The sequence below is a fragment of the Clinocottus analis genome, unplaced genomic scaffold (genome assembly GCF_023055335.1).
Source record: "Clinocottus analis isolate CAN_PGR_092001 unplaced genomic scaffold, fCliAna1.0.p SCAF_4, whole genome shotgun sequence".
NCBI lineage: Eukaryota > Metazoa > Chordata > Actinopteri > Perciformes > Cottidae > Clinocottus > Clinocottus analis.
The window spans coordinates 9,281,723-9,297,852 of NW_027176153.1; the positions used below are offsets into that span (position 1 = coordinate 9,281,723).

Consider the following 16,130-nt stretch of genomic DNA (forward strand, 5'->3'; position numbering starts at 1 on the left):
TCATATCCTCCTCCTCCACTGTCCTCATCCGACCCGCTCCGTGACTTTAACTTTGCCACCATCTGGTGCAAGACGCCTGGACTGAAAATGTGAATTGATCGCATAAATTTCTGCATGCACCTCTTCGGAAGTCAGTTTTTTTGCTGCGTCAAGGCATCTAATAAAAAGAATTAAAATCCAGTTTTGTTTGTGTTGTTTGCGTTTACTTGCCGGCAGTTTTCCTCTGCTCGGCCTTTGTTGGTCCATTGCAGCAAATCTGTAGATCACTAGAACAATGTGATACACCTCAGGGACCCACTCGTAGAACAGTAGCAGCACGGCGCCAATAGAGATCAAAAACTTGTGCTTTTCTTCTGCCGCTTTGCTTGAAGCCCCCCAACTTCCAAGTCAACACAGCACATACCGCCTATCATGTGTTGAGCTTATACGGGCTCACATGATCAGCAGTGTGAGAGGCCCTCACTGTTGGTTTGGATGCAGACTTAGTCCTGGGAACCCAGCTTAAGGCGGAAGAAGAGCCAGTACACAATCATTTTTAAATCCGATGATTTTTCCACTTGCATGTGGTTGTTAACTGACAGTGCAAGTGCCTTTAGCCTTCATTCTTTCTCATGGCCAGCAGGGGTGTCACTCTCCGGTTACAGAAAGAAGTCCAATTGTATCGAAGTCATAACATGAGTTTATGGTCTCAATCTCGAGTTAAATATAGGTCCATTTAGAGCAGAAATAGATAATACAGAAATGTTTAGAGCGTGGTAACCATGTGATTGATAGGTCCCTAACACAGTGTTGTTGAGTCTGGGAGTTCACAGTTTTCAGTTCATGAAAACTCATTGTAAGGTTTTTGGTCTAATTAAGAATCATCGATTCAGCATTTGGTTGTACTTAGCTTCACCCTCTTGTGTCACTTCTGGCCGCTAAAAAACAAGATGGCAACGGTCAAAATCCTGTTCTTGAGGCTTTAAAGTTGCAGTCCACTTACCAATGGGCGACGTCACAGCAACTATGTCCACTTCTTAAACACAGTATAATGTTGCAAAGCCCAAGGTTCAGAGTCATCTGTGGTTCCCAACGTAACTGCTGATTATTTGTAGGAAACCAAACGTCTGGGTTCACTCGCTTACATCAACAAGGTCCTAAAGGCAGGCGAAGGTACCAAGTGGCTCATTTCCAGCTCATGTCCCCAGTATTTGCTCTCTCCGCTGCTGTTTATCGTGAAAAAAAATGTGCTTAAAAATGGAAAAGCCTATGAATGTAAACATTTATACTTTCCCTGTGGGGATATATGCTTTGTGTACACACAGTTTATGGACGGGCCCGTTGCATTTGGACGTGTGTCTATGCGTCTGGTGGTAGTAAATAAGATCGAATAGATGCAGGCTGCACGCACACATTCACACACAGGCACAGACTCGGGCACGGATGTGAGCTCCATGCTAAAGAAGCGGTGTGTATAAATTTGCCTAAGTGTTTGGCCAAGGTCTGCGGCTGTGTGTGCAATCGATGTGCCAACAGCAATAAATCAGCGTGGGACAGACCTGAACGCCTCTACAGCTTCATCTGATGTGGCAGGTGGGCTTCAGGATGGCCCTGACCGTCTCACACACACACACACACACACACACACAGTTTTTCAAGGTTTTCTCGGGAAAGACACACAACTTGATGACCCCACAATTATATGATTAGGATTTGCGTGCACCAAAGTTTGTACCCCATAACAGTAATCCGTCCCATCTTTTTAGTTCTTGTTTCCTCAGTCATTTTTCGAAAACAGTTTTCTTTATCCAGTAACTAAAATATTTTTTTTCCCTTTCTTTTGATCTAACTCAGACATTAAAGCAAAAACTTTTAAATCACAAACTTATTTTTCACTTTCTTTTTCCTCTCATCTATCTGTCCCAGTTTAGTCAAACAGCTCAGCTCCACTGGCTACCAACGCTTCATGGCCACTGAGTCTGTGTGTGCCGAGTGGTTTTGACTTATTTATAGAATCTGTAAAATACATCAGACAAGGTGAGATAAAAAATGCTGCAGAAATAGCCGTCTTAACATGTCATTTAGTATAGCGAGTTGAATTTCCTTGTCTATTCAAATGTCCACATTCTTGTGTTGATGGGTTTAGTGCGCACGGTTGTGTGGGCAGGTCTGTTTAATGTCAATGTACTGTATGCGTGCGTTGTGTGTTCACATTTTGTGTGTCTGTGTGTCAAAGATGCCAACAGTAGCTGTATTGTCCTGATGGGACAGACAACAGCGTCGTCATCTGGGCCACTGTAATCATGGCTGGACTAAAGATGAAAGACACTATTGACAAGAAGTGAAGTGTCTGAGAGGGAGAGAGAGAGAGAAAGAGAGAGTGAGAGAGAGGAATGTAATGAAAGGGAGCAATGAGAAACAGCCGAGACAAGAATAGCTTGCTGACCAAACTCCATTATGAAACAAGCCTTTGCTTTGTGCTCTTTATTTAGCCGAGCATAAGCCAATAAGCTAATGAAAAGAAAGTTGGGCAGTGTGTGGGGGCATCGTAGTTGGTTCAAAGCAAATGTCAATGATGGAAGCCTCTTTAATAGTTTGTTGATTCAATCAGAGTGTCGGCGGTTCAATCCCCGGCTTTGCTAGTCCATGTTGATTGGAAAGACACTAAAATTGCTCCCGTAGGCTGTGCCTGCGTTGTTTCAATGGGTATGAATGGTGAAACAGTTGTGATGGGCAGGTGGGCTGTACGGTAGCCCCCGCAGTAAGTGTATTTGGGTGCAAATAGGTGAACGAGAGCTAGCGTGAAAGTGCTTTGAGTGGTCGTAGGTCTAAAAAAGTGCTTTACAGTTAAAAGTCCATTCATCATTTACTATTACCGGTAACATCCTGGAAGCCTACTCTCATGGTCAACTCCAGGGATGCATTGCGAGAACTGGATACCCTTGTCTCAAGATGGTGCCTGTTCTTTCCAACGAAGATTACTTACCAGGTGCACACGCCGAGAATCTTACAGAGTGATCAGTACATGCTGGTCAGAAGACATGTCAAGAGTTTCCAGGGGTGTCAGGGACGGCAAGTCCCCCCCCACTGGGAGCGAGATGCAAGCGCTCTGTCATCCGATCCACGCTGGCTTTGTCTTCAGTAAGCGTCTCTGCCCGTCTGTCAGCGGCAGCTCCTGGGGAGCTGAGTGGACGGTTGCTTGCCTGTGTTTACCAGGCTGACCGAGAGCAGACAATGACTTAAGCGAAGTAGTTTTGACATCGGCTTCTATGGGTAGAAATCAACAATGTTGGTCGGCGTTGATTCATTGATTTTATTTTCCCACCCCGTTGCGATTGAGGGGAATCTGCCCGTAGTGTCACAGGCGGGCTCACAGACACGGTAAATTAGTCAAAAACACATATGCAGTAGGATATTGGTGATATTTGTGTGCTGTCTGAGTGATGGACGTCAAGAAACGTCTTCAGTGGGGGTTAGCTGTGAGAAGGAATCCAACTCTACCTTTAGCTGTTGAGCACGGGAATTGTTTGAGACCATTTGCTTTTGTCCAAAATGCTACTCGAAGAATTCCAGTGCTTTTCAGCCAGGATGTCCTTCTCTTAACCAAGTTCAAACTTTAAACAACAGCGATCGCGCCCCATCACACTGTGATGGTAATAATGGCAACAATGGTGCCGATGATTGGGCACGTGGAGCCGGCCATGTTGCTTTTTCCCTACAACGCCGAAGGCTTTACCTTTCCCCCACTGTATTCAGAGATAGGCTTCTCTAGCGACTCTGAACCTGGGAGAGTGGATATTGGGATTGGATGGATGGAAGGTCCATCTCCCTTCCTTTTTTCCTTACTTTTTCTTCCTGTAGTTTTCACTTCGAGCAATCTCTGCCACCATCTCCCCTGCCTTTATATTGAACTGGTATGAAGCCAAATTGTTTCTTTTTCCCTCTTCTCTTTATCGTGTTGGACCAGTACTCTCTCTCTCTCTCTCGCTCCTCTGTTTTAGAAGCCGTGTGCTTGTTTTTATCTGCTCTTTTCCAAATATACTGATTCTTCCTGCAGCCCCTGTAATAATTTATGGATGTTTACTTGCTATCACGATGCTGCACATCAGTGGCTCATCCCCCCGAGTGATTTTTTTTTCTGTGTGTAGGTCTTTTCTATGTGTGTTGGATGCAAATGCCCTCTAAAAGAATATTTTGGATGTTTTCTTAAAGGCATACACCCCATGTCATAGGTTGTGTTGTTTTGTGTGTGTATTTGAAGTGTATTAAATGTATTATTGTGTGCACATGCACACTTTGCTGGATCCTTTAATACCTCCAGACAATCAATACGTAGAGGAGCGATGTTCGGCCCTGTCTTCTTTTAAAAGATGCACTCCACCGAGTGGTGTGAGCCAAGAGTCGAGAAGTCAATAAAACAAAGCCGATAGTGCTTTCATTTGTTTTTTTGGGGGGGACTTTGGCAACGAGGCCTCGAAGTCCGAGTCTGTGGGCAAATATTTAGTGTCTTGTCATTTCGATGCAAACAAATTAATCCTTTTTGTCAGACCTCTGGATGTGCAAAACAAAAGCCTGTGAATGTATTGACGTCGTTGTTTGCTAAGATCTCGCCTTTTTTTCTCTTTCTCAGGGCTGGTGGCGGACGAGGCTGAGGATCAGGGGTTGAGGTTATAAAAACAACAGCGGAGCAAGGAGGAAAACACAGACAGAAGAAGCTGATCTGCTTGGTAACTCTTCTTTCGTCTGATCATATACCCTGCAGTCCTAAAAGGCACTGACTGACCCTGCAGAGGATTACGGGCTCAGAAATACCCACCGACACCCACTCGCTCCCGCCTCCCCTCACTGCCATGTCCTCCCACCTCAACCCACCTCTTCTCATCCCCCCCATCCTCTGCCTCCTCCTCCTCCTCCTGTCTATGCCCTCCACCTCTTCTCCTCCCTCTTCCCTCCTCTCCTTCCTCCCACCAGAAGGGGGCCTCACACATTTGGTGGTTCACAACAAAACGGGCGAGGTCTACCTGGGTGCTGTCAACTGGATCTACAAGCTGTCGAACAACCTGACCAAGCTGCGGAGCCACGTCACTGGCCCGGTCACAGACAACCCTCGCTGTTACCCTCCGCCCGGTGTCCAGTCCTGCCCCCACGAGCTGGTGCAGACCTCTAACGTCAATAAGCTCCTGCTACTCGATGCTGCCCACAACCGCTTGATTGCCTGTGGGAGTACTTCCCAGGGAATTTGCCAGTTCCTGCGTCTGGAAGATTTGTTCAAGCTGGGCGAGCCCCACCACCGTAAAGAGCATTATCTATCCAGCGTTGCGGAGGCAGGCACCATGTCGGGTGTCGTGATCTCCCCGGATCTTTTTGGCGGCGGCGGGAAGCTTTTTGTCGGAACCCCGATCGACGGTAAATCGGAGTATTTCCCAACGCTGTCCAGTCGCAAGTTGATGTCCAACGAGGAGAACGCTGACATGTTCAGCTTCGTCTACCAGGATGAGTTTGTCTCCTCGCAGCTGAAGATTCCCTCCGACACGCTCTCAAAGTTCCCGGCGTTCGACATCTACTACATCTACGGCTTCAACAGCGAGCAGTTTGTGTATTATCTCACCCTGCAGCTCGACACCCAGCTGACCTCGCCGGATGCAAGCAGCGAACAGTTCTTCACGTCTAAAATCGTGCGCCTGTGTGTCGACGATCCAAAGTTCTACTCCTATGTCGAGTTCCCCATCGGCTGCACCAAGGACGGAGTGGAGTACCGCTTGGTTCAGGATGCCTATTTGGCGAGGCCAGGGGCCCGTTTGGCACGTTCGCTCGGTATTCAAGAGCATGAGGAGGTTCTGTTTACTGTGTTCGCCCAGGGTCAGAAGAACAGAGCCAAGCCGCCCAAGGAGTCGGCTTTGTGTCTGTTCACAATGAGACGGATAAAGGAGAAGATTAAAGAGAGGATTCAGTCGTGCTACAGAGGAGAGGGGAAACTCTCCCTGCCCTGGCTGCTCAACAAGGAGCTGGCCTGCATCAACTCGGTGAGTGTTTGAGGCAGTCGCTCCCAGAAGTGTGTTTGTGATCATCGTCAGTCATGAAAATTATGTTGTTCCTGCTTGTTTTGGCTTGTCGTTGTGTGTGTGTGTGTGTGTGTGTGCATGTGTTAGTTTCTAATTGAAAACCAAAAAAAGAATGAGCTAGTTCACATCCCTTTACTTCAAGTACAGTTTCTAGTCGGAGGTTGAATTAGATGGATTGTCTTGTCGTTGCCAAAAGCATTTTAGTAGTTGTTTTTATATTAAGCAGGTTTGGAGAGTTACTGTCCAGCTCTGGAGCATTTACTCATTTGTCTGTCTAAAAAAATATGCTGTAGGTTGGCATCAAATATTTGCACAGTGCAGCCTGAAAGTGAAGCTGAACTATACGGGAAAAACACAACAAGGCAATTTTCGGGGTGAACATCAATATTAGCCTAATATTTAACTAAATGAAAGATCTGGATATTGAACACACTTTGACTCCATACATTCATTGCCAAAGTCCAACGCTCCACCCTGGCTGGATGGCAGGTCACCAGAACTTCAAGCTGCTTCTGCATGTATTAAGTTTATCTGGTTAACCTGTAAGTGGAAAGTATGAATATTAAGAAATTACAAAATGCAACTAAGTAATATTTTCTATTCTGGTGCGGCCAAAACTATCAAAATATTGGTGCAATATAGGCACATTTAGTCATTTGAGCCTAATCCAGAGTCACATCCCATTGGCAGGGTGAGGTTGCAAAACCTCATCCCGACAAGTACTACTCCACCTTTAGCTTAGTGCTGGTGACATGAAGTGACATCACCAGCACACCAGACTGCGGCTCAGTGGTACAGCAGCGTCTTCCTTCAATCATGGGATCGGCGGTTCGCTCTCCGGCTCCACTAGTCCATGTCGGTGTGTCCTTGGGCAAGACACTTAACCCCAAATTGCTCCTATAGTTGTGCCTACGCTGCATGAATGTGAGTTAGTCCTGATGGGTCGGTGGCACCTTAGCAGTGTATGAATGGGTGTGAACGGGTGAATGATGACAAGCAGTGTGGAAGTGCTTCAAGCGATTGGAAGACGAGAAAAGCTCTAAACAAGTACTGGTCCATTTACCATTTATAGCCGTATGTCAAGCTTTTTACGGGATTGCATTTACGCCACGAAAACTTAAAAAGGGTTGGTTAATTTGTGAAGATCATAGGGTCTACCTGCCATAAACGTAGCCTACATTTTCTCTGGGCTTAGAAAACCTTCATCCCTTCAACTCTCCTGCACAATGTCTGAAGGTGTGAGTTCATGTGACCTCACCTGACAGAGAACTAACAGAGCTAAACACGTCGATCGTCAAAGTGGAAATCTCTTACCACTGGCTGATGTGAAAACAAGAGGGAATGAACATGAATTTATTCCATTATGATTGAATATAATTTGGTCAAAATGTATCTACAGCTAAGTGAGACTACTCAGCCTGAGGGCGAGGGCGGCTGTCTCCCAGGAATAATTCAAACTGTCCACAGGTTGTGGGTGGCTTGTCTTTCCATTCTTTCATAGATGAGCTGGCCTAAGGGTGCTTGAGAGACATTGTGTGTGCATGCGTGTGTGTGTGCGTGTGTGTGTGTGTGCGTTATCCACATGTCACACACACGGCCCTGTATCCTCATGAATAATTCACCTGGTCTCACCTTCTGTTATTCAGTCGGTGCTCCATAACAACCTGCCATAAATCTCTGGACTTCTCTCTCTCTCTCTTCTCTCTCTCTCTCTCTCTCTCTCTCTCTCTCTCTCTCTCTCTCTCTCTCTCTCTCTCTCTCTCTGTCTCCCTCTCTCTCTCTGCTGTGCTTCCTTCTCTTTCTCTTTCACTCGAGCCCCATCCTTTGCATAAAGATTTCTTTCATTTTGCTAACCCCATTCTCCCTCCGCTCCCTCTTTTATCTGCCTTTCACTTGCTTTGCTTCTCTCTGTGTCTCTCTCTTCAACTTCTTTCCCTGACCTCTTCTCTTTGCCTTTTAATTTTTAACCTTTAACCCCCCCTCGTTTTTACATTCTTGCTCTTTTTGCCCCTCTTCGGCTTCTTCCATCTCTCTCTCTTTCTCAAACCTTTGCTGTTGCACCATCTCTCTCTGCCCTCTCCTTGACTTTCCACTGAGTGATGAGGTGCAGAGTGACTTAGTGTGTAAAGCCAGTGCCGGGATGTGATCTGAAAATACAATGTGGTGGGGAACAGACGATGCTAGTCGGAGAGGGGAGGGGACGTCACGGGGGGGAGGGATGCGCAAGAGAGAGCAGCGCCGAAGAAGAAAGGGAAAGAAGTGTGCGATGTGAGGAAGGGTGCGACGTCAGACGGATCACTGGGTTGAGAGCAGAGAGGAACAAAACAAAGCACCGCTGTGCCTCAGTGCAGCCTCGCAGAGGCCGCTGACTCTCGGTTGATAGCTAGTTGATAGGTGTTGATGGACTTAAGGTAGTATTAAGAACAACACAGACAGGCAGGATTACAGGCAGTTTATTTTGTGCCTCTATGAGCCTAAGTTTGAACCAGTCTTCTTTCTTTCTTCTCAGCTAGTTTCACTACTTTTTCTGTCCTTTTATCCGTTTTGTCAGTACAACACAATGTGTCCGCCGCCACTGCCAACGTCCAATTATGGCAAGGCCTTGTGGGAGTTTGAACAAGCCGGCAGGTTCATTTTTTGTGCTTCGACTGCTCACACGGCAGCTGTAGGGATCAAACCTGTGGCTATTCCATTAACCCTGTGAACCCCAAGCAGGGGTTTTGCTCCTCTAAATATAAGTCCTGCACCTCGACGGAAACAGCAATCACGTCTTTTGTGCAGTGCAACACAGTGATAGCTAAAAATAATGAAAAGATTGAAATAAAAGTTGAATTTCATTAGTATTTTATTTTATAAAAATTGGAAACAAATTGAAATGTGTGCAACATTGTTCCAAGGGCCCACTGGGGTTACCAATATTTGAAAAGAAATTACATTTTACAAATTCTCTGGTCCTCTTTTTTCTGCTCCTCCGTGTAAATGGCCTGCAGTTCAGTTGGAGATTCACTGACTTCTTCTTGTCAGTCGACTGCTGCTCTCAGCCGAGTCGTTCCTTCATCCAGCGTCCCACAGGGGAGCGCAGCATTTCATGTTTTGTTTTTTTACAGGATCTGGTTCGTGCAAAGACTTGTGAAATACAACAGGTTGATAAAAGTGATTTTGAGTGAACATTATTATTTTAAATCTCGGACTTGGTCACGTTTCTTGAGAGAAGTGTTTGTCACGCAAGATATGTTCATGAGCCATCGGAAATTTAATTATCCAACTTGTGTTGTGTTATTTCTTTGCACAGTTTTCTGGCGCGTGTAAACGGTGTATTCTATGAAGAATCTCCTCAACAGTTTTAGAAATATGTTTATGGGAAAGTCAGCCATGTTTTCTTGTTGAATGAAGAAAGAAAGTCACTCTCTGCCTTCAGCTAGCGGTGACATGTATTTATTTTTGAAATAACAGAATAACATCCAGGAACTTCTTTGTCTGCTGTATCTTCTAATTACATTTTCTTTTTACAAGTGCCCCCGTTTACAAGACAATTACACCTCTGTCACAGGCCCACCGGTGCAGTATGAGTGCCATGTGGCCTTGTAGTAGAAAGTGTACTGTATCTGCATGCAATTATGCTAATGGCCGTACAGTTACATGATCGTCCTTTATGGCCATCTGTCGTTCCGCCTGCCGATCGATCAAGGTCGTGTCAGCCAAGCTCGCTCCTGGACGCTGCCGTGATGGATTTATCATCTCGTCGCACACAGGCGTGTTCAGCGTTTTCTTTTTCCTCACGAGAGCGGTGACAGGGCCCTCTGCCTCCGGCTAGTGTCACGTGGAAACTTTCACGCTGGGCCCGCTGCGAGAGACGAGGTCGGGTCGAGTCAGTCAACACTCAAGTCATCTTCGCTTCACTTGAGAAAAACCCTCGTAAAAAATGTGCTCTTTGAAGATCAGTATACGTTTTTTAGTATTGTCAAAGTATGTCAAAGTTTTTACCTTTCTTTCAAATGATTATAGGACTCTCACTTCCCTCAGGCTGCGGGTTATCATCGACTACTTGCATCAGGTTTATAGCTACTAAAAGGAGGGGCTTTATGGTCAAAGCTCTAAACCCCATCTCAAATTGACTTGAGATCTGTCCAAGTCTAATAGCAATCTCTCTCCGAGAGCTGAGGTAGTATAATTCTCATATTGGAGGGAAAGTCATTTGTTCAGTCCTTAAGAGTCTCTACGATGTCACCTGTGATTTAATTTGAGATTTAGCCCTGCTGTTTAAGTATATTTTGGACCCACAGACTGGAACTCACATGATACCTCCATGGCCAGCAAGTGAGGACATTTTCACCTGCATTTGCATTGTGTGAAGGGAAAATGGATCGAAACGCTGTGATTGAGGGGAAATATAGAAGAGCAATGGGATAATGCCAGAGACACCGACAGAGATGTGGGCAGACGTGTGGACAATGGCCCCACTGTCAGCAGGAAAGCCTTCCTTCCTTCATGAGCTGTAAGGCATCCAGCCTAAGTAGTGGCCATTAAACACAAGAACCCGAGTCATACTGTATGGAGAACTCATGCATACGTTGGGATCAGCCTGACTTCCTTTCATCCAGTGATTTAAGCGATATGAATGCGCGCCTCCTTCTCGCTTCAGGCCTCGGGTGTGGAGTGAAAACCCAGCAACAGCCTGGCGCTCATCTCAGTACGTTTAGCTGGATGAATAAACAACTGGAAAATAAAATCAGACTCCCCTCGTCAATGTGAAAAAACATCTGTCGGCACCTATTTAAAAAAATAAATAAATTGACAACCGTCAATGGACGCAGAGGCATTATTTGTCGTCCGTCCGTCATTTGGTTATGTATAAGTCGATAAGGTGGTTTATTTATTTAAATTTGGCACAGACTTAGACTTAGGTATTAACTGTTTTGTGTTTTGTGGTCACCAAGACCTTGCGAATCAAGTTTGGGCCATAACTCAAGAATGTATATTTGCTAATCCTGACGATTGTTTGGACCGATGTCCACCTGCTGTCGGTCAGTTTGGAAATAGCATCTCGTTAACAGATTCTGTGCTAATAGTTGATGCTCTTTGTCATCAGGTGGCCAAATGCACCTCTGCCCCCCTCTGAAGCTGACTTATAAGGTTATCTGTGTAATATTACACGCACTTATTAAAGTAGCAGGGGGAAAAAGCTAAACGAAACATTGCACTGAGCAACAACCCTTTCAACGACAGTTCAGTGCGTGTCACATTGTGCACGGCCTAATAACATCTCGGTCGTTATCTAAGCCACAACGTCAATTGATGTCAAAATATCTGTTCGAGACATGTCAGATTGTACAATGGGGACACTGGAAGGGACGAATGAACTACGCTCTGAGTTTTTCTTCGTCAGAGTACCCAAAAACATTTTGGCAAAGATATTATGTTTTGTTCTGAGGTGTCCAGCCACTACAGTAAGAGACTGCACATACAAAACAGTGCAAACATTATTATTAGTCTGAATGTCAGACCTCGATGCTGAACTTAGATGTCTAATATGTCATATTTTGTCCTTCCTTTTTTTTTGCAGCACTTCCGTTGCACATTATGTTCTCAGTAGATCGCTCCCTCAGATTAATCTGACCACAGCATAGTCCACGCGTCCTCCCTAGTCCTCCTCTCGGCTGCGGGTGAACCGCTTCTCCCGCCGTGACGGGTGCGGGCTCTTTCTCTCGCTGTGCGTCTTTATGTTCCACTCATTATCAGGATGAGGCCCGCCATCGGCCTCCTGGGAGTTACACTGAGTGGTGGGTGACCTTCGCCGGCTGCGGGCTGCCGTCCAGCTCCACAGCTCTGTGAGCGGGCCGACCCGGCAACGCTACGGCCTCGGCATGACTAATGAGACCGATTCAGACAGAGAGAAGGAGATACTATCCTCTGTGTGTGTTTGCGTGTGTGTGTGTGTGTGTTTAGGACTCACTTTATCTCCCTCTTCTGGGTCTCTCTGTATACTTCACCAAGTGCTCATTTGTGTGTGCGTGTGTGTGTGTGTGTGTGTGTGTGTGTGTGTGTCCACCTTATCCTGGCCTCCAAAGAAGAGGAGGGGGAGGAAACAACAGAGGAAAATGGGCTGATAATAAGAAGAGAGAGAGAGTGTGTGTGTGTGTGTGTGTGTGTGTGTGTGTGTGTGTGTGTGTGTGTGTGTGTGTGTGTGTGTGTGTGTGTGTGTGTGTGTGTTATTTCTGCATTGTCTGCAGCACCACAAGGTGGATGTCAGTGGGAAAATTGGCTGCAATAACATAGTGCAAGAAAACTCTTTGGTTCTCTCTCTCTCTCTCTCTCTCTCTCTCTCTCTCTCTCTCTCTCTCTCTCTCTCTCTCTCTCTCTCTCTCTCTCTCTCTCTCTCTCTATCTCTGACCCTCTCTCCCCTGCTCACCTCGTCTCTATTTTTCTCCCAGCATAATAGTGTTTATTAATAATTATCAGTGTTGATCACTGCTGGCCAGGATTGCAGTCTATTCCTGTGGCATTTTGTATTGTGGTGGCTGGTGTGTGTGTGTGTGTGTGTGTGTGTGTGTGTGTGTGTGTCTGCTCACTGCTTCATTCTCTCTCTATCTCTCCATTGTATCTTTAGTCTCATTAGCGTGAGCTTGTGCCTTGGTGGATGGATCACCCACACACATTGCATCACGTCTGCCGGGTGGGGAATCAAGGCTCTCGAGGCTTTGCTTCCAACCCAACACACCCATACTTCCTTAATATTTGTCACAGCAAAGGCAACGTGACAGTGACCTATCGACAACCTCTCATGTCAGCTTGTATACATTTGCGAACAGCATATTGAGCAGGGAAGCTCTTTCAAGTATTTAGGATACTGGAAGCAAAAGCATTATTTATTTCACCGATTGTTGTCTGCGACTAGTTGGATCACTTCCAGCTGGCTTGAATCTGTCCCGGTTGAATCGTCGGTGCAAAAGATGAGCTACTATGTCAGTAAATGGCTGGGTCGTTCCAAAAAAAAAAAAAAAAAATGCACAAGGATGTGCAGATAGAATTGTGAGCAGCGTCGAGATAAGATCCAATCGCCAAGCTTGAAATTCTGTTGTGTGCACCGTTGACATTGAGCCGAAGCCAAAGAATCCACTTTGTGGAAAAACACCCCTGATACCTTCAGCAGCTTAAGGCGGCCATCTTTCAGAATCTTGGCTCATTTTGGATAAGGTTTGCAAAATATGGTGCAGAGCTGGGTCCCAATTGCACTGAGGAAAGGGACATCTGTTACATGAATCTGTAGTATTGTTGAAGAGATATCCATTGATTTTGTTCGGGAATACGCTGTAAATGCAACACAAGGAATATTATCGCCTCACAACGGCGTCGTGGCGAAACGTCGTGCAAACAGATGCCTGCTTACATCACACCCAGTTGACAGGTAGCAGCATTAGCATTCATTTGGAGTCGAGTCTCCGGTGAATGTTAAGTCCACTCACTACTTTTAGCCCCTTTTTATTTTTTTTTTCCCTCCGAAAACTCCTGGGGGAAATATCCATCTCTTCAGCTGCTAAATGCTTTCGCAGTACACACCAGGTAGTTGCCATCGTTGTCTGTCTGCTGTTTGGTGCTGGACAGGAAGGGCTTTTTTGTTGTTGTTGTTGTTGTTGTTGCGTAAAACAGCTGCCGACCGCTTCTAGAAAACAGTGCTGATTGGAGCTGACCTGCACAACCAAAGCAATATCCCTGAAAAAACAAACTGCACAGTTCTCTGCGAGTAAGTCACCGCTCGTGACTGCTTTCACACTGCACAGTCATTTACCTACAAATCAATGTTCCCAACGTTACTGTGAGGAACTTTAGGCTGCTTATGAAGTGTAACTGCTTATCAATTTACCACCGACGCCTCTGTCTGATCTACATGAGTAATCCAGACCAGGAACCGCGCGACGCTGGTGCATGAAAACGCTACCGCTTCTGTCCACAGGGACCGCCAAAACCAAGCGCTTTAACTTCCGCCTCAGAAGTCGGCACGTATCTCGGTGGGCGCGATATTTATTGACGTTGTTTCTTTAAAAAGTACGGGAGAGAGCCCGAAAGTCTAAACATCTCAGGCCACACGAATCATTTCTCCGGCGTTTCCAAGAAACCAACATTTTGTATGATTCAATGGTAGACTAAAGGACTTAGAGATGGATCCGGCTGGCAGTGCCGTGATGGATACACGCCGGGTGAATTGCTGTCAAGCGCTGCCTATAACACACTCCATTGAGGGAAACACTTCTTGATGAGATGCAGATTTCACTCGCACCCCTTGAGACATTTTGATGCATGATGACGCAGCAAAATGTGACACACCTTGAGGCATTTTAATGACTTCAGCTCTCACACTTCCCCATATGCTTCAGTCTTGTGAGATTTTCCGCCTCCGGCTGAGGCACGCGGTGTCCACCGTGCTGTGAAATCTTCCCTATATTATCGGAGGTTCTCAATCGGGGAATTTCTCCGATCCAACAGGACAGCATGAATGGTGGCTGTGAAGTACATCTACTGCACAGTGGTGTTCATTGTTAACTCCAGCACTTCACAACATGGATTAATGGCTGCTATAGGCTTACGAGAGTGTCAGATTGTCATGGATTTGGAGCATTTCAGAGCTTGTGGCTGCTTAGTCTTAAAGCCATGTGAGTCTGACCTATAGTGACCTTTTTTAAAAAAAATTTTTTACCTAAAAAGCTCACCAGTAGTCCGAAAGAGATTTCAGAAGCAGGTATACTGCAGCGAGTTTAACCCTCTGAAATGACCCCAAGAAGTTTTAAGGCGGTTTTTTTTTTGTCCTGCACAACCATGGCAAGAAGTAGAGAACAAAAACTATAACTGTGTCATATTGCACAAAAGTATGTTGTGCAGTATAACACAGTTACAATGCCGTAAAACATAAAACATGAAAAAAACTTTAATAATGTATTTTTAATAACTAGCAAACAATAAAATCTGTATATGGAATTTGTATAACCTCTACTTAAGGCCTCTCCTGTGTTCAGCAACTTGCAGTTCAGGTGAATGTTGGTCTCAGCTGAGAAAATTATGGCTTCCTCGTTGTGTTTTTTACAGGATTAAAATGTTTTTTGATGAAACGTCACAATTGTAGGCTTGACTTTGGTTGCTTTCTGACTTTTTCGTTTGTCACGTGACATGTTCAAGGACGGTCGGCAAGAGGAAATCCTGATGATTATGACAGTTTTTACAGCTTCTGGCTCTGACGAACGGCGTCGTTTTGTAGATTCTTTAAAGAAACCATGCTTTTCCATCCCGCCGGCGGCTTTTTGGGGTAAAAAAACCCTCAGTAGCACACAGTGCCACATCTGGGAAACAAACGTCCCCTTATTCGTCGACAACGGCTGGATTTAGACGTGGTTAAGTGGTGCAATAATTCACTAAACCCTAAGCTACGCTGTTGTCGCTGTCGACTATTATCTTCGAGTCCACCAAACAATCTGCTCAGAGGGAGCAGAAGTTGCTCAACGTCCAAAGCGTTCCTTCTCCAGCTGCCCAACCAGTGACCGCTTCCCTTTACGCAAACCTCGTCGTCCTCTCTGCAGCTTGCTCACAAACTGCTGAAACTGCAGCTTCCGACCCGTGCGTAATCATTTATTGATGGGCGTTTTACGCTGTGTTTGTCGATACGCTCGTGTGGGTGCACGACAGACATGAACACACACGTGCATGTGTGTTTGCGCATTCGCGTGTATTTGTATTTGTGTCCGTTAGAATTATTAATGCGCGCGTGTGCGAACACCAGGGGTGTTTTGTAAGTGTCTCTAGAGCAGCCCGTCCCTGGCTGTGTTAGGGTTTTTCTGCTGGAGCTGCGAGTTGAAGCTCGAAGACACGGTTTGGCTTCACATCGGCGTGTGTGGGTGTGGAAACGCCCGCACCAGCACACTTGGCAGTAAACAGCTTATATTGTAAAAAAAAAGAAGTTGAAAGTTTACATCTGAGATGAAAATCACTACACTGATCCAAGGTCATTGACAGTGTTTCATCAGCAGGAGTTATCTTCAAAAACAACAACAATAACAAGCAGTGATTTGGTTGTTCCTTCATGTATCTCCAGCAGGGATGTTC

General features: G+C 45.7%; 1 protein-coding gene across 3 annotated transcripts in view; it reads left to right on the forward strand.

Moving 5' to 3' along the window:
- The window catches only part of LOC137799940 (plexin-A1-like), a 231,357-nt gene that overhangs the window by 25,883 nt on the left and 189,344 nt on the right, over window positions 1-16,130 (forward strand). For all 3 annotated transcript variants that reach the window (XM_068596847.1, XM_068596848.1, XM_068596850.1), the window contains exon 2: window positions 4,610-6,002. In XM_068596847.1, the coding sequence (XP_068452948.1) occupies window positions 4,830-6,002 (1,173 nt within the window). In that variant the 5' untranslated portion in view covers window positions 4,610-4,829. The remainder of the gene's footprint in view (window positions 1-4,609; window positions 6,003-16,130) is intronic.